Source organism: Physella acuta, unplaced genomic scaffold, assembly GCF_028476545.2.
Source record: "Physella acuta isolate Inbredline_101_S28 unplaced genomic scaffold, ASM2847654v3 ptg000156l, whole genome shotgun sequence".
In the NCBI taxonomy this organism is placed as follows: domain Eukaryota; kingdom Metazoa; phylum Mollusca; class Gastropoda; family Physidae; genus Physella; species Physella acuta.
Window position 1 is genome coordinate 462,504 of NW_026731675.1, and position 22,414 is coordinate 484,917.

Sequence of the window (22,414 nt, forward strand, 5' to 3'; positions counted from 1 at the left end):
AACTAGTTGAAGAATGTGCTTATACAGAGGAAGTAGAGTTGATCTTTCTGTAACTATCAGATTTGAGTGTTGCCTTTAATGTTGACAGAGTTAAGCTTACTCCGAGATTGTCCGTCACGTGTCAATGCAAGTCACGTGTCACTAAGTTTTGGGGGCGCTGTGTGTTTGCATGCTTGAGTGAGCAGGACGGGCACCAACACGTGAGCCCCCCGCCGTTGATTGTGTCTGCTATTTATCGCACATAAACGTCTGTCATCGATCGAATCAATCGCCAGGTGATTGATTGTTGTTGTAGGTGTGATCGTTGTGTCGTGTGTACTGAAGCATGACGGGAACTGGAGCCAGAGGAACTGCTGGGTCTGTGTGGTTTCCTTTGACGTCCGCGCCATGCTGGGTGTGTGGTTTCCTTTGACGTCCGCGCGGGTCTGTCGGCGGGCGGCACAGATTAGCGCTGTGGTGACACGGCACTGCAGGATTTGTCTCCACTTAATTGGATAATTTGTCATTAAATAATTAGTTAGATATTGATCGGCGCTGTCCATGTTAGGTGAGAGAAATAAACAGACATAGCACCTGTCTAGATGGTAGGTATATCTCACATGTCTAGATGGTAGGTATATCTCACCTGTCTACATGGTAGGTATATCTCACCTGTCTAGATGGTAGGTATATCTCACCTGTCTAGATGGTAGGTATATCTCACCTGTCTAGATGGTAGGTATATCTCACCTGTATAGATGGTAGGTATATCTCACCTGTCTAGATGGTAGGTATATCTCACCTGTCTAGATGGTAGGTATATCTCACATGTCTACATGGTAGGTATATCTCACCTGTCTAGATGGTAGGTATATCTCACCTGTCTAGATGGTAGGTATATCTCACCTGTCTAGATGGTAGGTATATCTCACCTGTCTAGATGGTAGGTATATCTCACCTGTCTACATGGTAGGTATATCTCACCTGTCTAGATGGTAGGTATATCTCACCTGTCTAGATGGTAGGTATATCTCACCTGTCTAGATGGTAGGTATATCTCACCTGTCTAGATGGTAGGTATATCTCACCTGTCTACATGGTAGGTATATCTCACCTGTCTACATGGTAGGTATATCTCACCTGTCTACATGATAGGTATATCTCACCTGTACAGATGGTAGGTATATCTCACCTGTATAGATGGTAGGTATATCTCACCTGTCTAGATGGTAGGTATATCTCACCTGTCTAGATGGTAGGTATATCTCACCTGTCTACATGGTAGGTATATCTCACCTGCTGGTAGGTATATCTCACCTGTCTAGATGGTAGGTATATCTCACCTGTATAGATGGTAGGTATATCTCACGTGTCTAGATGGTAGGTATATCTCCCCTGTATAGATGGTAGGTATATCTCACCTGTCTAGATGGTAGGTATATCTCACCTGTCTAGATGGTAGGTATATCTCACCTGTCTAGATGGTAGGTATATCTCACGTGTATAGATGGTAGATATATATCACCTGTCTAGATGGTAGGTATATCTCACCTGTCTTGTTGGTAGGTATATTGTGTATGTCTAGATGGTACTTTTAACAGCCATCTCTGGATAGTAGGTTTAAACATTTTTTTCAGTTTTCTTATAATTTTTGTATCACGCATTCTTGAGAGCTCTATGAAGAATTACAACCGGAACAAACGACCCTACTATAACATTAACCTTAACCAAACGCCAATGTCTACGGCGCTTATGTTTAATTAATGTTTTGCTTGTGTATAGACCAACGAACGCTAACTCTTGTTATATTGATCTTCTGCAGGCAGAGAACAGAACATTGTCATTCGACTATACGGTAAGTTCTGTTTGAAATTCTTTTGTGGCTGCTCTTGTTCCTGGTTCTGTGGTGTTGTTTGTGGCTGTGTTTGTGTTGTCGCTGTATGTGTCTAGCTACACACGCACATACACATACACCACACACACACGCACGCACACATACATACATACATGCACACATGTTCACACACTTGTAAGCTATAATTGAACTTCTGAACTTGTACAAACTCTTGTTGTTATTCCGAGATACGAACGCCACAGTATTTGTAGATATGCCAAGATTCGAACGCCATACTACGTGCAGTTCCAAGACACGAACGCTGTAGTATTTTTACTTATTCCAAAAGTATTTTACTTAATGTTACAGCATGTTGAAAGCATTAAGTTAATTCTAGAATGTTTATTTAAAATATTACGTTTTTTAAATAGAAAGTCTTCTCCAAAGTAAAGTGCTAGTAGATTACACAAAGAAATCGGACTAACAATGTTAATTAAATAATTTGTTTTCTTTGGGTTTTTTTAGTAATCCCATTCAAATCCTCTAGTTCATGTAGTAAATACGACGAAATCTGGACAGCATTATTGACCAATTTGGCAACTAATCCTCAATGCATAGCCTACCCTCGTCATGGTCTGGTAAATACAAAGTCAGCTTCCGGAACTTTCGCTCAGAGTTCTTTCCCTTTAATCCACCCCAGCTAATGAAAGAGAGGGTTGGCAGTAACCTCCCTTTGTTCTCGCTCGATAGCGCTGTCATCACAAGGTTAGAGAACTCTTACCGACTGGGTGTAATTATGTAAGGGGAGAGAACACATATAGCTTTAATTGAGAAGGTAATAAAAATAACCCAAAAAAAAGTCCATCTTAGTACTCTAGTGAAAAAAAAAGAAAAAGTTTAATTATTGTTCAGATGACAAACTGACTAAAATTATGGACGTAGATGTTGCAAGCCTACGCTATTTTGTTTGATTCAGCCACGTATTTGTGGAGTTGTAGAGGATGATGAATAAGTAACTAGAAGCGTCAATAGCGTGTTGTGCTATCTTTACTTATTCTTCTGACAGGCTAATGCGATTTACGTCAGATGTAGCACGTGACTCCCGAGCTCATTATGCACGACACGAGATGTGCGGCTATAAATAGAAACAAAATGCGCATTAGAATTAAACATGCATAGTAGTAAAAACACCATAAAAATAAATACAAAAAGAGCGTATCCCGTTATGTACTAGAACAGCTATATTTAGAAAGCTATTCAATACACAAAGCTGTTGTGACGACTGTTGTTGTGTGTCCTATATATTGGAAGTTTTGTCAACTAAATCTTTTTTTTACACTGAAATACCAAATTTGTTTTCATTGTTGCAATTTATTTTTTAATGAGTCAAATATTTTTAATACAAAACCTAGATCTAGATCTAAATTGACCCCACGAAATCATTATTTTTGACTAAAAGAAAACCACTTTTTATTCCTACACATTTTAACACACCCCATTTCAACACAAACCATTTCAACACACCCCATTTCAACAAAAACCATTTCAACACAAGCCAATACAACACACCCCATTTCAACACAAACCATTTCAACACAAACCATTTCAACACACCCCATTTCAACACAAACCATTTCAACACACCCCATTTCAACACAAACCATTTCAACACAAACCATTTCAACACAAACCATTTCAACACAAACCATTTCAACACACCCCATTTCAACACAAACCATTTCAACACACCCCATTTCAACACAAACCATTTCAACACAAACCATTTCAACACAAACCATTTCAACACAAACCATTTCAACACACCCCATTTCAACACAAACCATTTCAACACACCCCATTTCAACACACCCCTACACAAACAAATAAGCCAAACATTTCCCCCCAACAAACCCACGTATTTCCCCCACAAATTAACGCCTTCTGATCAAATAATTTTCCCAGATCCCTGTCAATGTAGCCAACAACACAAGTTCATCCATGCAGAAATTTTATGGCTTCAAAAATGCACAGGCATGTCTTACAAAGTTGGGAGACTGGGCCAAACGGACGGACGGTGAGTCGTGGCTTTCTCACCTGCCTGCCACACACCTGTCACATGTCTGTCACATACCTGTCACATACCTGTCACATACCTGTCACACACCTGTCACATTCCTGTCACATACCTGTCACTGGCCTGTCACATACCTGTCACATACCTGTTACATACCTGTCACATACCTGTCACAAACCTGTCACACACCTGTTACATACCTGTAGCATACCTGTCACATACCTGTCACATACCTGTCACATACCTGTCACATACCTGTCACATACCTGTTACATACCTGTCACATACCTGTCACATACCTGTTACATACCTGTAGCATACCTGTCACATACCTGTCACATACCTGTCACATACCTGTCACACACCTGTCACATACCTGTCACATACCTGTCACATACCTGTCACATTCCTGTCACATACCTGTCACATACCTGTCACATACCTGCAGACTTGACCTGCACCTGCCCACTGATCTTTTATCTGCAGACGCCTATTTCCTGAATTATCTTTACATGAAGACTTACCTTTTACAAAGACTTAACTGCTACGTGAATTCTTACCATTTACCCAAAGACTTATCTGTTGCATAAATTCTTATTTTAAATGTAGACTTACCTGTAACATGCACTTTCCCATACCCCACCACTAGTCTGTCAACCATTTTTGGACACAAGCCGCTGAGCTCACTCAGCCCTAACCAGTACCTGTTTAGAGTAAAAACAAAAATCAAAAACCTCGAGTAATACCAGATTGGTGTGTTAATCCTATGAACTTTTATCACGATAAAAATAGGTCACCTGCACCGTCCCAAAATTTCTTAAACACGAGAAGCTTTGAACCCAGGATCACAATGTTACAAGTAGTAATCATGTTTGACGTTTGCTCATAAGTTACGTAATCTTGTTAAGAAAGCTTCAACCCACTTTTATTATCCTCTTTACCTGGGGCATCAAAACAAATCTCGTAGAAGTCGAGCAGTTTAATGTTGCTGCCAAAATGGAGTCTAAAACTTCAGGGGTTAGGAGGGAGAATCGTAGGGGTGAAAGGGGAGGGTGGGGTAGAGGGGGGAGGGTGGGGTAGAGGGGGGAGGGTGGGGAGGGAGTATGATGGGGTGGAAGGGATGGTGAGGTAGAAGTGGGAGGGTGGGGAAGGAGAATCGTGAGGTGGAAAGGGGAGGGTACGGGTGTAAGGGGGAGAGTGCGGATGGAGTAAAGGGGGTGGGGAAGGAGAATGGTGGGGGTGAAAGAATGGATAGGTGGAAAGGGGATGGGGAGGCGAGATCCCAGAGAGGGACGGGTCTACAATGTCACGCTTGATAATATCGTCACGTTTGTGTGTCTTGTCACGTGTGACAGGTCACGTGGGACGAGGAAGGGTAAAGCCCGCTTGAAGATGTCCCCAGCCGGATCGCCGGTCAGTCGGGGTTGATCCCACTGGACATTCACGCTTGTCACCCGCGGTAATTGGGTGCCTGAGGTGTTGTGGGGTATCGTGGGGGTGTCGCAGGGTGTTGTGGGGTGTTGTGGGGTGTCGCGGGGTGTTGTGGGGTGTCACACACCACGAAGAGGGCGTCTCTGCCTAGGTCATCGTTGCACACAACCCCCTCCACCTTAGGGTGCTTCTTAGAGAGCACCACAATCCACCTCGTCATTACGCACCCTCCCTACCAACCACCATCCATCACCCCCCCCCCCCCCCCTCAGCACCATGACCACTCGCCCCCCCCCCCCCTTATATTGTATGTGTTTAACAAAAGTGTTACAGAGCAGTACATCCGCATTACGCCAAACACCTAAAGAACACAGACTAACACAATGTTTTATTGACGTAATTAACCCCCACCGCCGCCATTACGGGTCTCTAACCCAGGTACATTAAAAACCTGGCCAACAGGGCGGTCAACTAAGGGAAGACAACCCCATCCAACGTTTGTTATCAGCACCAGGCAGGCGCTGGTTGCCGGGTTGGATGAAACAGATTGACAAGACAATACGATTGATGGCCCACTTCACGGGAGATTCTTTGTTGGCTCATAGATGAGCCGCTCTGAGCTGTTGAATAATGTGGGGGAGGGGGGCATGATATGGTTGCGTCATCATTATTTCTTGCTGTATTAATCTATCGATCTTATTCATAAATATTCTATATCGATTATAGCTTGAAATATCTACTTTTAACACCTGAAACTTTAGAGTCGATTCCAGTGGTTACCAACATATAGAGTGAGATTACCACCTACACGACCAAACGCAACCAAACACGACCACACAACACAACCACACAGAACACACACAACCACACAACACAACCATACACAACACACACAACCACACACGATTACCTAGCAAAACCACACACAACCACACAACTATCATGTAGTAACCTGAGAAAAGATCATTATGACTGTGTCACACCAAACTAACAAGTCAACGACTCCATGTTATAGATGGTCATAGCATGTCAGTATATAAAAGAAACCAAAGAATATGTGATTTAGACTTCTTTAGCCCACTTGATCAGATTCGACATAAAAATCTCGTATCAAAGTTCAAGTTAACATATATTTAAATAGGTGTGTTTTAAAAATCTCGATTAAAAATTCCACTTCACAAATATTTAAATAGTTGTGTTTTAAAAATCTCGAATTTAAATTCTAATTAACGTAATATATTTGACTAGGTGTGTTTTAAATCCTCGGTAAAATGTTCCCCAATCAGACGTGTTTTAAAATCTCGGGCTTTATTCTCACACCTCAACAGAAATCGATACTGAACTGAACGATCGATTGATCGGGACAAGGATAACCAATCACCATTCAGAAAGTTAAAAAAGCTCCAACATTTTGTGTACACGTACAACAATGTACACATTCAGTGTAGTATTGAGTGTACACATTTGAGTGAACACTCTTGTTTGTTGTTACAATTGTTCTAGTCACAGTATTCTATTGATCTGAAACAAGTATGTTTGTGTTATGTCAATTTAACTTTATATATGAACTTTGATTGGTCTGTCTTGACTAGGTTTAGTTCTATATGAACTTTGATTTGTTTATCTTGACTAGGTTTGTCTATCTGAACTTTGATTGGTCTGTCATGACTAGGTTTAGTTCTAAATGAACTTCGATTGCTCTATCTTGACTTGTTCTAGAAAAAGTTTTGTTGTTCTAGCTTCTTTCGGTCCAGCCGAAACTTGTGTTGTTGCCTCTGATCTTGTATTGTTCCCCGTGACCTTGTATTGTTCCATGTGACCTTGTATTGTTCCCGTGACCTTGTATTGTTTCCCGTGACCTTGTATTGTTCCCCGTGACCTTGAATATTGTTCCATGTGACCTTGTATTGTTCCCCGTGACCTTGTATTGTTCGCCGTGACCTTGAATATTGTCCCATGTGACCTTGTATTGTTCCCTGTGACCTTGTATTGTTCCCCGTGACCTTGTATTGTTCCCCGTGACCATGTATGTTCCCCTTGATCTTGATTTGTTCCCCGTGACCTTATATTGTTCCCTGTGACCTTGTATTGTTCTAGCCTCCATACTCTCACACCCCATCGATCCTGCGACAGTTCTCCAATAAGTTGAAAGCTGCTGGCAGGTTGATGAATTTTTTACAGCTGACAAAACTAGCCAAAGCTGAATTTCTTTGGTCGCCATGACAGGGGCGGGTAACTCCTTGAGGACATACTCGATTACTTCCCTCCATTCTTTCCCCTCAATATACCCACGGGTCAGCTATCCTCAAACTGTCCCTTATTGGACACTAGCAGACGACAATCACCACGATATTTTTATTGGGAAATAATATTTGAACATAATTTCGGGAATTTAGTTTTTTGCTATATACAGTAAAGTGAGAAATGTAATTATGTGCGTTATATAGAGAAGTGAGAACGTAACGGGGCAAAAGGTAGATGCAGTAGAGTTTTTTATTTGCTTCAAGCTATTGAGTGAGCTGCACAATGCCTAGTGGTCACCATCACTGACAGTGGTCAGAGACAGTGCCCATTTTTCTGCACTATGCCTAATCTTCAGCACAATGCCCCGTGGTAAGCACAAAGCCTGTACCTTCCTCTAACAAAAGTCTAAAATTCCCAGAGCTGACTCAACCCATGGCAGTCACTTGGTCTAAACGGGACCTGATTTTTTGGGATTTATCGATGCGGGAACCAACAATTTTTAGCTGAGCAATTAAAGTGTCCTACAACTAAACTAAGACGACCAATTAACACATTTTAATTAAATTCGCAATTAATCTAGCAAACATTTCTTTTCTGTTCTTAATTATAATGTTGAAGGAGACACCCCCTCACAATTAAGTATTACGTGTCAACAAGTTATGCAAAAAGAAAATCAGGCTGAAATCGGAGACAACGGCATATGGCGCATAGCAGGTAGACACGTAATACCGAATTGTGTTGGAAGAAAATCCAGTCCATTATTACATTTAAGAAAGAAGAAAAGGAAATGCTATGCACCATGTTGACTGCGACCTCAGCCCAACTTGCTTTCTAGTTTAGATTCCATAGCCTTTGTCCCTCACACAACATGGCCGACTAGATGTCCCGTGGGTAGGGACGGTGCATGTGAATCAATAGATAAAATACGCCTTGAGTTTGTGTACTGAACATAGCCTCCAACACAACAGAACCAATCAAAACAAGGTCGATGAAAGGAAAGTTGTCGGGACGTCCTTTCATGTCTTGTGTCCCAGGATCAATTTTTCTGTTAAATTATCCAGATCTTCAATAGGTTGTTGGATTACATCTAACCGGCCACCTTTTATACAGGTGAGTCTACATAATTCAGACAGCACTGTGGGGGGGGGGGGGGGGGTGAAGTGTGAACGGTTAAAAAAAGTGCAACAATACTTTATTATTGATGCACTGCTCCGCTAGAGGGCGGGTAAAGTACACTGGCTGCCTTCTATCGTCTGCTGTAGTCTAGAGGCCACCTCGGTCACGTGACTTCAACCCTTCTAAAATCATTGAAGACATTTAAATAAGGTTTAATCAACAAGGTCATATACATTCAAAGTCCTTCGGATATGATTGAGTTTAGTTCGCAAAGTAGAATTTTGCTTTAAAAAACCACAAAACATGAACTATGTTTATGCACAGTGTGTCGTTATTGGTTGGCGTGTAATGTGGTACGACACGCCCCGTCGCACCTCCTTTTGTGACGCCGTTTAAAAAGAACTGCTGTTTTAGTACTCTTTGTGTGCATTAATAATCACTAAGCCAATCATGATGTAAAAATTAAATTTGGTAATGTATTTGTTCTGTAATTAAACATCAGCTACCAGGAAAAAAAAACTGGAAAGGTAACTTATGTTAGCTGAATGTTTTCCTTCCAAGTATAAGTACAGATTTTTTATTATTAAATGGTATACGCTGGCGTGTTGTTAGCATATTTCATCCAGTTGTCGAACTTTAGTTTACGGGGTTGTCGAACGTGTTTACCCAGATTTGAGTTGTCGTACCTGTTGGCCTACTCTCGCCAACAACAACGGCCACGTGATTAGCCAGCCAATCCCGTTCTCGCGTCGTACATTGATCATCACACAACCAAAACACCGTATGGAAGACGAACTGAACTATCGGAGTAATCTTACAAGGAACATTTAGTGCGTGTGGCTAATTATAGCCTTCCCACGCCATTTTATCTTCCACTCTTTTTTTAGCTCAATTATTCCAGAAATAGGAAAATCCCGTTTATAGCTAACTGGTAAACTCGTTCCTCAATGAGTTCCTTTCCGGCTGTCATTTTTTCCCTATCGTAACTCAATACAGATCCGCTTGAAGAATGTCTGGGGCTAGACAGACCTTCTGAGGCAATTCTTTTAGCCATTTTCTTTTTTTTTTCTCAGAACATCTTTCCATTTTTTAACATTTTTTAGAGATCTTTTTTTTTTGGTGTTTTGTGGAATTGTGGGTTTTTTGTTTTGTTTTTTTGCCAATTTTATTGTGGGCTTTTGTTTGTGTGTGTGTGTGTGTGTGTGTGTGTTTGTGTTTGTGTGTGTGTAGTTTTCAAGAAGCCTGCTACTTTTAAAATCCATTGTTTTTTTTTTTTTTATTTCTGTTATTTTCTGTTATATTTCTTTGGGATTTGTATATATGTATCGTTGTTTTATTATGGTAAATGGTACTTTTGCTTGTTGTTTTTTTATTTTATTTGGGGGGGGGGGGGGGGGGGGATCTTTTTAAAAATACATTGGAGGAAGTGTTCCATTCTAAGACGTATTTATGATGTACTTCTACAAGTGTAAGAAATCAAGTAAGAAAATCTAAATATATCTGAAGACGATGGATCGTTGATCGCTCCTGTCTTAAGTGTTGCGTAACGTTGTGACGCCACGCGGTGCCATAAAAGCAAATGAATGTATGGCCTCCAGGTGTGTGTAGGCCACGCCCACAGTAGAGTCACGTGGTGTACAGTGACGTCAAATGTATGTAATAGCTAAATGCGATATTCGCGTTATCTCCAAAAGTCAAATTGATCCTTATAAATACTGTATCGTACGTAGTAAGTTGGTCTATTAAACACAATTTTAATTCATTCTTAATTTTCCCCTATGCTATCTTAAGTAATTATTTGTGTTTTCGAGTTTTTCTTCCCAAGCGTGTTTCAATAAAAATGTAACGTCTATTCGGCACGTCTAATTTTGCACCCTAAAAAAATTGTTTTATCCCATTTTTCACTCTTCCTCTTCCCAATTAACACACGGAAGTGCATTAATTCCCGTGCACAACAGCACAAAAGTGCAATCTGCTTATATTTATGTGTTGAAAAAAAAATGTTACAAAATTGGCCCTTTCTAAATATACTATGAGAGGGGAGGTAATAATGTATTCTATTTTTTTTTTATGAAATAAAGTCGGCCTCGGGCGAGATCAGCGCCACTCCAAAGCCATTTTGATAATCATCTCCCCTTGTCTATAGAAAACCGGGGTGGTCAGATCGCGTAGGCCCGCGGGAGAATTATCTCGAGTTCTCAGTGAGAGGCCGGGGATTGCGTGAACAGTTCTCTCCCCGCAATGGGTTTTTAGTTCTCTCCCCTTTTCGGTTCTACGCTACGTGTTGAAGATGATTTTTGTCTTGTTCGGTTTGGTCTTTTTAATTAGTAATTAACTTCTGGATACCATCGAAAGTAAACTAGCTGGGGAACGCTGCGTGGAGAGTATAAGCTGATTGGATCAGCTAATTTTATAACAGCTACAAGAATACAAAGAAATGCGATTGTGGGGTCATGTGAAGAAATGCTACAATGTGTCTAAACCTGCCCGATCGTTTAGATTATCTAAGTAGATGTAAGAGGCGTGAGCAAATAGACAAGACCCCCCCCCCACACTGGTGGATAACGGATGAGAGGTAGAAACAGTTCTGCAACAGGTGAATAAGGTGGGGGGGGGGAAGTTAAAGTAAGAACATGTTTAACAGGAGAATCGTGGAGCCGTTGGTCAAGATCTGGTTGTAGTCTGTAGATGGCAATGTTGATGATGATGATGATGGATGTGGTTGATGATGGTTTTGATGTAGATGATGATAATAATAATAATGAGGAGGCCAATATGATGATTACGCGTGATGACAATAATGCATTTAATTTTTTTTTAAATCGACAGTATCCAAAACATGCTGGGTACTGAATTACAGCTGATGTACACATTGAACTAAGTGGAGTCTACCTCTAATGTATCTCGTTTAAACATTAAGCATTTAACGGCTGTTTTCAATTGAGTTCAATAGACTAGATCATTGCTGACATTACAGTATGTTTAGCCCTTGTTACAAGTTTTTTGACGATCATGTATTGCCCCTGTTGACACTACCCCCCCCCCCCCCCCCCCCCCACACACACACACTACAGTTCTTTAATTATATCAAATCAACAAAATCAGGAGTGGTAACTTTGGTCTTATGAAATATCAGATCAGACGTGTGCTGGAGTTCTCAAGATTTTTATCACAAAAATTATTACCCTACATAGTGACGGGGTCATGTAAAACATATTGGACCTCGACTAGAAAATAGAAATCTAAAAAAATTCATTTTCTGATATCTTGTACGTCATCAGTATCACCATCTACATAACTCTCTTGTCGACTTTATCACCATATGTATCACCCTCTACTCGACTCCCTGTGTCACCATCTGTATCACCCTCTACTCGACTTTCCGTATCACCATCAATATCACCCTTTACTCGACTTTATCACAATCTATATCACCCTCTATTCAACTTTGTGTGTCACCATCTGTACCACTTTCTACTCGACTGTATGTATCACCATCTGTATAAACTCCAGTCGACTTTCTGTGTAACCATCTGTATCACCCTTCACTCGACTTTTTGGATCACCATCTGTATCACCCTCTACTCGACTAATTCCATCTATATTACCCTCTATTCAATGTGTGTGTCACCACCTGTATCACCATCTACTCGACTTTGTGTGTCACCACTCGACTTTTTGGATCACCATCTGTATCACCCTCTACTCGACTATCTCCATCTATATTACCCTCTATTCAACTGTGTGTGTCACCACCTGTATCACCATCTACTCGACTTTTTGCATCACCACCTGTATCACCATCTATGTGACTTTACGTATCACCATCTACATCTCATTGGTGTGGACCTTCACCATCTATCTCCCTTCACCATCTATCTCCCCTCTACTCGACATTCTGTATCACCATCTATATCCCCTATATGCGACATTCCAAGTCACCCGCTGTGTCACCTCCTGTTCACGCCACATCACGTGACTCAGTGAGACATGACGACTCACCCCGACAGTCGGGCAGGAAATGAAGTTCTGGCACCGAAAGACCTACAAGCGTTCATCTCTCTTTCACTTTCATTACAGCCAAATTAAATAATGACTCCATCATGACCATCTATCACAAAAATGTGACAGTTTTGAGGTCAGGAATCTTGTGACAAGTAAACACCCATTTCCCAGAGTTGTGGTGAGCCGATATGTGTGGGGTCTGGGAGATATCGGCTCAATAGCAGCCGTTGCTTCAAATTCCAGACAGCTACCATTAAAAATAGCTGAGTACAAGATTTATACCAGCACAAGATTGGGGACTAGCGGTTCACAAATTGGAGTCTGTGTACCCTCACCTAAATGATTGTATATTGTGGAGCTGCTGATTTAAACCGTTGTACAGACGACTGTAGCTTTGATTATTACTGATAATATCATTCGTAGAGGTTATATTTATATATATATATATATATATATATATATATATATATATATATATATATATATATATATATATATATATATATATATATATATATATATATATATATATATATATATATATATATATATATATATATATATATATATATACATGGGCGTAGCGAAGGGGGGGGGCGGAGTGCGGAACGCACCGGGTGACACCATTTAGGGGGGTGACACCAAGGCAAAAAATAGCAAAATATATAGAGAAAAACTTGAGGAGGGGGGGGGGTGCAAATCGAAAGTCTGAGGGGGGGGGGGGGGTGCAAATCGAAAATTTGAAAGTTTGTCCCCGGGAAGGGTCGCTACGCCTCTGGGGGGGGGGGTGTGGCACCATTAAGTTCCGCACCGGGTGACACCCGACCTCGCTACGCCACTGTATATATATATATATATATATATATATATATATATATATATATATATATATATACAGAGAGAGACCATTGGAAATATGTCTGGGATCCAATGAGTACGATTAAGGTTGGTTTTTTTGGGGGGGATACAGATCGTTTTTTTGTAACGATTTTCTAGACTTTTTATAAATAAGAAATAAAATATGTTATGGAGTACTGGAGGAAACATGGATGTGTTGTTTAAAACGGTGTTAGTTGTGTTATTCTTTATAACCGTCTTACCAACGTCTTAGACAGTTGCCTGGCATGTAGCTGTTTCAGTGGGTTGTGGGTGGGGATGGGGGCGGGTGTTTAATTAATTAAGATTAGAGCGACATAATGGATGGTAACAAGTGTTATTTAGGCTTACGTTCAATGAAAATGACAGAGATCCTCATCGTTGTAGAGGTTCATTTTCTCCCAGTATCTCTTCATGTTCAAAACTTTCCTAACAATTCGTTGCGCCAGTCTTACATGAGACGCCGCATAAAATTATAAGATTTGACCTGCTAAACTAAATTTATTCTAGGTTGATCTATGACCCCACACTATCCACCGTAGTTAACCTACGACCCACGATCCCCACACAATACATCGTAGGTTGACCTTCGACCCACGACCCCCACACAATCCACCGTAGGTTAACCTATGACCCACGACCTCCCCACAAAATCCACTGTAGGATGACCTATGACCCACGACCCCACACAATCCATCTTAGGTTAACCTATGACCCACGACCCCACACAATCCACCGTAGATTAACCTTTGACCCATGACCCAACAAATATCAACCAAGTGACTACCAAAATAGCACATTGTACTTTTAACCCACGCCCACAAGATCAGCAATATTAAAGAACAACAACTCTCTTATTCTTATTCCGGAAAAAGGTTTTGTTATATTATTTGCTTTTTTTTTTTTTGCAATGACGTATTTGCTAAAAGTTTTTTTTGCCACATTTCATCAATGGGAAAATAATGAAGCTTTGATATTTGTCCACCGCCCCCCCCCCCCCCTCCTACAAAAGCTAATCATTAACACACGGTCTGTCTATTCACTTAAAACGCCAACTCATTTCTAAAAACTAAAATAACCCTTCGGTCCTGGCCATCAATACGGCAGGTGAAGTAGAGTTTATCTCTTTTCCTTGACCTCGGCGCAGATAATGTGGTCAATTCCACGCTCAACCGCTTTGACGTCACTTACTTGAGTCGGGTACCCATTAGAACTGAGCAGACTCACGTAAGTCGTACAGACTGAAGTCCAAGGTCCGAACTTGAGAGTTTCGAGTAAACCTAGCAGTCCACAACGTTACTGGTAGTGGTCAATCACTCATAAACTAAACATACTTATGGTCAATCAATCATATATTACACATATACACACTTTTTCTCTCGTCCATTCTACCATTACAGCCGGCACCAACGACCAGATTGTGCTGTCTATAAAGCCAAACACCAACTACCATAGTTCAATAGTTCAGTTGTCTAGAGACTGATGTACTACGACACCAACTACCATAGTTTATAGTTCAGTTGTCTAGTGACTAATGTACCACGACACCAACTACCTTAGTTCAATAGTTCAGTTGTCTAGTGACTAATGTACCACAACACCAACTACCATAGTTCAATAGTTCAGTTGTCTAGAGACTAATGTACCACAACACCAACTACCATAGTTCAATAGTTCAGTTGTCTAGAGACTAATGTACCACAACACCAACGACCATAGTTCAATAGTTCAGTTGTCTAGTGACTAATGTATCACAACACCAACGACCATAGTTAAATAGTTCAGTTGTCTAGTGACTAATGTACCACGACACCAACTACCATAGTTCATTAGTTCAGTTGTCTAGTGACTAATGTACCACGACACCAACTACCATAGTTCAGTTGTCTAGTGACTAATGTACCACAACACCAACTACCATAGTTCATTAGTTCAGTTGTCTAGTGACTAATGTATCACAACACCAACTACCATAGTTCAGTTGTCTAGTGACTAATGTATCACAACACCAACTACCATAGTTCAATAGTTCAGTTGTACTAGCTACATCTTGTCTCGGTGTTTGTTAAATACGCTACTACGACAGCTTCAACCAAGAAAGGGGATAACTCAGGAAAAAAAATAAAGCTATTGTTTTATTTTCGTAGCCAGTTTTAATTTTGTCATCAAACGATTGATTGGCAGTTCGCATCATATTTTTAGCTATCATTTTCCCAAAGTTGATTTTTAAATTTTTTTTATAGGGTCGGCGACCGTTTTTAAAAGCTTTAATTAAGTTTGCTGTATTCTTAAACACATTTTTAGCCCTTCGGTAATTTAATTCAAATTTTTATATCAAATTTCTATCACCACATCTTTAATGTGGTTTCAACATTTTTATGTTTCCAATTTTTATAAAATTAGGGAAATTCAAATTTTATTGAAGAAACTCCTACACAAAATGTATTATTTTATAATTTTAATATTCTAAAGTTCAACTTTAGTTTTGTTTAATATGGTACCGTTGTGACAAAGGGAATTATATTTCAATAGAAGAGATTATCGGGCTTCCTGGATTTATTTCTGGCTATTGTCAAATGTTTCGATTGTAAAACAACTCAGATTCTCGATACATTACCTCCCCTACTCAGATTCTCGAAACATTACCTCCCTTACTTAATCGGTTTACTTTAAGCGGAAATGACGGCAAAAATTATATTCTTGTGTGGGTGGATAATTTGTAGCTTAAAAATTGTTATGTTATACGTCATTTCATTCGCATACCGACTGCAGTGCAAATAAAGTACAATAAAATATATGCTAACTTTAATAGTTTCTTGACCATTTTTTAAAGGTTTTTTTTTTTAAAAAAAAAACTATTTTTTATTTGGTTCCCATCGGTTGTTTGATAACTTCTAAGTTGATTTGACCGCCGATATAAAAAATACAACTTTTCTGGGGTTTTTCCAGTTTACTTAAGATTCCTAAAGCAAATTCAATCCCCAAGTACTAGACTAAAACGATATTCCCATTAAGCAACACACTATTAGTATTAATTAGAAAGTTAATTAATCCGGCTGATTAGCCCATATGTACACGGCGCTGTAACAAGTATCTGCAAACATCCGGCCAGCATGGATTGGACAACGTCTTGTTTTCATCCAGAGTCACGTGCCCACTGATCTATTATGGGAATCACGTGATGGTTATTCTATCACGTGACATGTTATTATTGTCAACGTTTTTTATCACTACCCTTATTTTGACGCCACCCCTCACTTATACAAACTGTTTTTGCCACCACCCCCCTCTCCAAAAAAATAGTAAAATATCTAGGCTAATAGCCACAATCATTTACAACATTAAGGCCAAAGCTCCCAATCTATCCCATTCTATCTCTATTCAAATATGTGAAACTCACTTCTCCTCCACCCCCTCTTTACCATATCTCCCCCACCCCACGTACTACCATCCCCACCAGCAAGACGATGGCACTTGTATAATGGAAACAGTTAACTTGATAAGGGACCTCTAAACCACATGATCGGTCATTGACGTCGATAAAATTTGGGGGGAGGGGGGGGGGGGGGTGGGGGGAGGGGAGTGGACAATCACGGTTAACTCTCCTTATTGAGGTCAATGATATTCAATGAATATGAGATTAGGGTAATCGGGTCTCTTCGACATGGAGATTGAATCAAATCGTTCTATTTTTAGAACAGTCACGTTACCACTCACACTACTGCCAAATACTATTTGACCTTTTATATATAGGTATATATATATATATATATATATATATATATATATATATATATATATATATATATATATATATGTGTGTGTGTGTGTGTGTATATATATATATATGACATAACTGCTATAAATTCTACCAAAGTGTTTTCCCCATTGTTTGCTGACTGTAGATGGTAGGTAATTGCGGGTCAAAATGTGTATCAATGTGGAGTTGAAATTATCCCATTATAGTTAATTAACCTACCAGAGGCATTAATTAGTGAGTACGAAAGGTCAAGGTTATGAAACAGTGCCCTGCTGAACTTACCTCGTCGCACGTACTGAGTACGTTGCTGGTAGCTCTCACGAGAGTTCCAGTAGCATTTAGCCATGAAGCTAGCAGTATAAACCATTAGCTATACAGCCATGAAGCATAGAGCTAGATATGTGATGTGACTAGCTTAACGTTATTAAGGATAATTTTTAAATATAGCAACTTTAACAAACAAACAAACAAGCAAACAAACATTCCAAAGTTCAAAAGCACTTGAAGTTCCTTTAATTAGAATTTCCCATAAATTCTAGTTATGAAGCTAAAATAATTTCAACGAAGGGCTTGCATGGATCATAAATAACAATTCCAACGCCCTACCCCTCTCTTATCTCTCGCCCCCCCCCCCCCCCTCCCCGCGTGTGGCTCACAGAGAATTTTGGGGGAGTGCTGAGATAAGAAATCTTACGACCGCTGCAAGCGTCCTTGACTCGTGCACGTGCACCACACGATGAAGGTCGCCACGAGAAAATATCTCTCCGGTCCCTCGGGGTCAAGGTCACCACGGGAAAAGATGTCTCCGACTCCTAGGGGTCAAGGCCGCCACGAGAAAATATGTCCCAAGTCTCTCGAGGTGAAGGTCGCCACCAGAAAAGATATTCCTCGCCCCTCTGGGTCCAGGCCAAGAAAAGATGACCCCGACCTCTCGAGGTGAAGGTCGCCACAACGTACTCCACCAGGGCTAAAGATGCCTCCGATTCCTCGGGTTCAAGGCCGCCACGAGAAAATAATGTATCTGATCCTTCGGGGTCAAGGTCACCACAAAATATGTTTGCCGCCCCTCGGTGTGAAGGCCACCTCTAGAAAAATGTCCCCGGCGTCATCTCCCCGTGTCTAATCACCCCCGACTGTTTTTGTGTGCGGTCCCAAACATCAGATGTAAACAACCGTCCCACTGAGCCCTTACATCACCGCCTTGATTACACTTTCTAATTAAGCTAATTAATCACACGAGCGAGGTAAACATTTCTTAACGTTCATTGCGACGTAGTTGCATTTTTATCTTTAAAATTAGTTTTGATTTATTATCGCTATTATCATCGTCAACACCATTATCATTATTGTCGACGTCATGATTTTTAATACTCTCACACATCTACGTACCTATCAACAAACTCTAATACATTGACTAATATGCTCACACATCACCAAGTATGTTATTATATACTCACACAACTACACATATACAGTGTTTCTTCCAGAGTTTTTTCTCTGGGGAGGGAGGGGGGACTTGAAATTTTCGGGGGGGGGGGGGGGAACTAATATAGGGGGGGGGGAGGGCGGACACTGCTAAAATTATATATTTTCTATATAAATTCCATTTCGTTCGGGGAGGGGGGGGCGGCAGACTTTCTTCGGGGGGGGGGGGGGATGCCTGGAAGAAACTCTGCACATATATCGGCCAATGCACATAGCTCTATAGATCATCAGCACTTTTTCCTACACATCTCATACATCCCCCACACTTCCACACCTCACTTCACACCCACACATTTTAAACACCCCCCACAACCACCAATATACAGCTACCGCTTCATTCACACACAGAAACACGTGCCCTAACATCAAAACATCGAGACAAGCAATAACATTGCTATTTCAATCCTCAAGTTTTCTATTCAAAACTTTGATGTACCGAACCTTCCCTTGGGCCGAAATGTCCAACCATCAATGCCTAGACTTAATTGTACGCCGAATTTAGTCTGTACTCTAGACAATTAGTAGACCAGATCAAACGTCGCATCATGGGACACGACTCGAATTTAGACTTCAAACATTTCAAATTTCACACAAATTACAGGATACGATACAATTATTTCGATGGGTTTTTTTTCCTTTTTTTCGTTTTTTTTCAAATTGCCTAAAAGACTGATATTTTAAAGATAAAGTTCTAAGAAGAAACAATACATTTGTCTGTGTCTCGGTTTTACTTCTGGTGTAACTGGCATTGGTACCACGTGACTTGACCACACTTCCGGTTGAAGTAGACCAATATGTATGGAACATGGAATCTTGCTCTAGTGTCTTGCCTGGGGATTCAATGAAATCAGTCCATTGTGGTGATGATTAAAACACTTTTAACGTAATGCAAACACTAATATATACATACATACATATATACATAGATATACATGTATATATATATATATATATATATATATATATATATATATATATATATATATATATATATATATATATATATATATATATATATATATATATATATATATATATATATATATATACATACATACATACATATATATATATATATATATATATATATATATATATATATATATATATATATATATATATATATATATATATATATATATATATATATATATATATATATATATATATTTATATATATATATATATATATATATAATATGGGTGTTTAGATAAATGTTAAAAGTTTGTATGTGTGAGTGTTTGTGTATGTGTGTGAGTGTGAATATTTGAATAGTCTTTTCCCTGTCTCACGTGGTCTACTTTCCCGCCTGCTGATCCCGACAATTAACTGGGGTCGCAGCAAGTGTTAACGGGTCCAGGGGTCAGGGTTAGAGGGGTCAGAGGTCGGGCGCTGATCCGCAGCTCAAATCTGCCCAGATCTGCCCGTCGTATCAATGCGCCTCACGCATGCGCAGCGCAGCACCAATTTGCTGGTTAATTCTGGCCCATCTCTCTCACTGTAACGCTGGCATAGAATTTCAAATTATTTCAAAAAATTTCGTTGGCTTTCACATCAATCCCACATCCAGCCTTCGTGGGGGAGACAAGTGGGTGGGGGTGAGCGGGGTGGGGGTGAGAGGGGTGGGGGAATTGAGGTGATGAAATGGCGTCCAGGTGTCCAGTCGTCTGTTTTTATCGTCACGCACACACCGACATAAATACATCTATTAAACGCATATAATATATATATATATATATATATATATATATATATATATATATATATATATATATATATATATATATATATATATATATGTTGTGTGTGTGTTTGTGTGTGTGTTGTGTGTGTACGTGCATATGTATGTAACTTTACATTTATTAAATAGACTTACATACATCTATCAAGTAAGGATATACATACATCTATTAAACAAACACATCTATCAAGCAATGCTACACATCGATTAAGCAAGAATAAACATCTATCAGAAGCAAACATTCGTCACTTCTCTATTATAGGGTTTCCCCGCAAATTCATTTTCCTCATTTAGAAACGTTGTTTTCAAATATTTTAAGATAAAATAAGAACCCATTTACTTATAAATACATTCTAATTTCAATTATGAAAAAAATCAATGATCTAAGTAGCTGCTAAATATTTTTAAAAAAATCAGCTTCTCCTTAAAAGTCGAGAAGTTATTGTGAGGTTATTTTAAAGTTATTGTCTTGTTATTGTTTGTGTAGTTGTCGCTTGTGTCAGTATGGTTGGCGTGTGTGGTGATTTACACCACGGCAGCCGCAAGCGAAAAACAAAAATCTTTTCTTCTCCCAACTTGAAGCTAGACGATGACAGATGCCGCCATTGAAGACAAAAGGGCAATTGATTTTCTTCAGTCAAGTTATCGGTCGTGCTGCATTCAGCTACAGTTATCGTCCGTGCAGCTCTTGAGCTAGAGTTAGCTCCCGTCATCTGCCGCTATCAAGTCTAATGACTTTCTTGTACTATGGCCAGGGGTAATGGCCTTACTGCGCTAATATGAACCCGTCGGCCATTAGTACTAAAGCACTAAGATACTTTTATTTTAATCGGTCTTAGTTTTATAGTTAAGTGCACTGAATGAGTGTAGTCTTAATTACATAGATTTCATCAGATTCTATTGCACAATGTATAATACATTTTAACAAACTATCTTAGTTATAGATTGAATAGATCATGTATAATTTGGTACTTATTAGAATATCACAAGCCATATTCAATGCTATATTTTGACCAGTACCTCTACCCTTGTCTTTATCATAGACTTGAACCTAACCCTAGCTCTGAATACAGCGTACCCTAATCTTGACCCTAATCTTGACCCTAATCTTAACCATAACCCGGACTTTTACAGAAACACAATCCTGTACTGTCCAGCCAGTGTGGTTTTAAGAACTGAAGCAAAATTTGTATCCACCTACTCAGTTTCTCTTAATTAATCAACTAATTAGTCCTCAAATTCTGATCAGGTGCTTATATACCAACGACTTTATTATAAGTAATATGTAAGCAAAATTCTAACTAAAATGTAATAAAACTCTGTTTTAAAATCTAAACGCCACAAACGGCTGAAACAGTAGAAGCCATCTAAGGTGAACACGAGACCCGAGCATCAAATGCCAACCTTCTAATTTTTCACATTTCTCAACAAGAAGGCGGGAACAAAGGGCGGCCATCTTGGAAGCTTTACATCCTGGTAACTCTAGAGCTCTGAAGCTTCTAATTCTGGCGGTGATTAGGTACTCTAAACTCTGAAAAATTCATCGTCGTCAGGGTTTTTAACATTTTCTATGAAATTTGACGCCAGTGAAATGTCATTATAAAAATATGAAGAATAAAGACAACGTAGAGCTTTCGTGCCGCGGTTTCGTATTTCAAAACCTCGACTTTGTCAAGTGGGCTAAAAATAGAAGTTTCGCATTGGATTTCATTTTTCAAGTATATTTAATAACACATTTTGTTTTTCATTTCAATATTTAAACAATAGACATTTTTAAACTTGTAAATTTGATATTGCTACAAGTTTACATCCAAAAGTTCTCCATGCAACAAGTTCTCCATGCAACAAGTTCCCCATACAAGTTCTCC

General features: G+C 39.6%; 1 protein-coding gene across 1 annotated transcript in view; it reads left to right on the forward strand.

Moving 5' to 3' along the window:
- The first annotated feature begins 1,808 nt into the window (after positions 1–1,808).
- The window catches only part of LOC131935746 (PDF receptor), a 52,717-nt gene continuing 32,111 nt past the window's right edge, over positions 1,809–22,414 (forward strand). The window contains exons 1-2 of the mRNA XM_059292387.1: positions 1,809–1,834; positions 3,776–3,887. Of these exons, the coding sequence (XP_059148370.1) occupies positions 3,812–3,887 (76 nt within the window). The 5' untranslated portion in view covers positions 1,809–1,834; positions 3,776–3,811. The remainder of the gene's footprint in view (positions 1,835–3,775; positions 3,888–22,414) is intronic.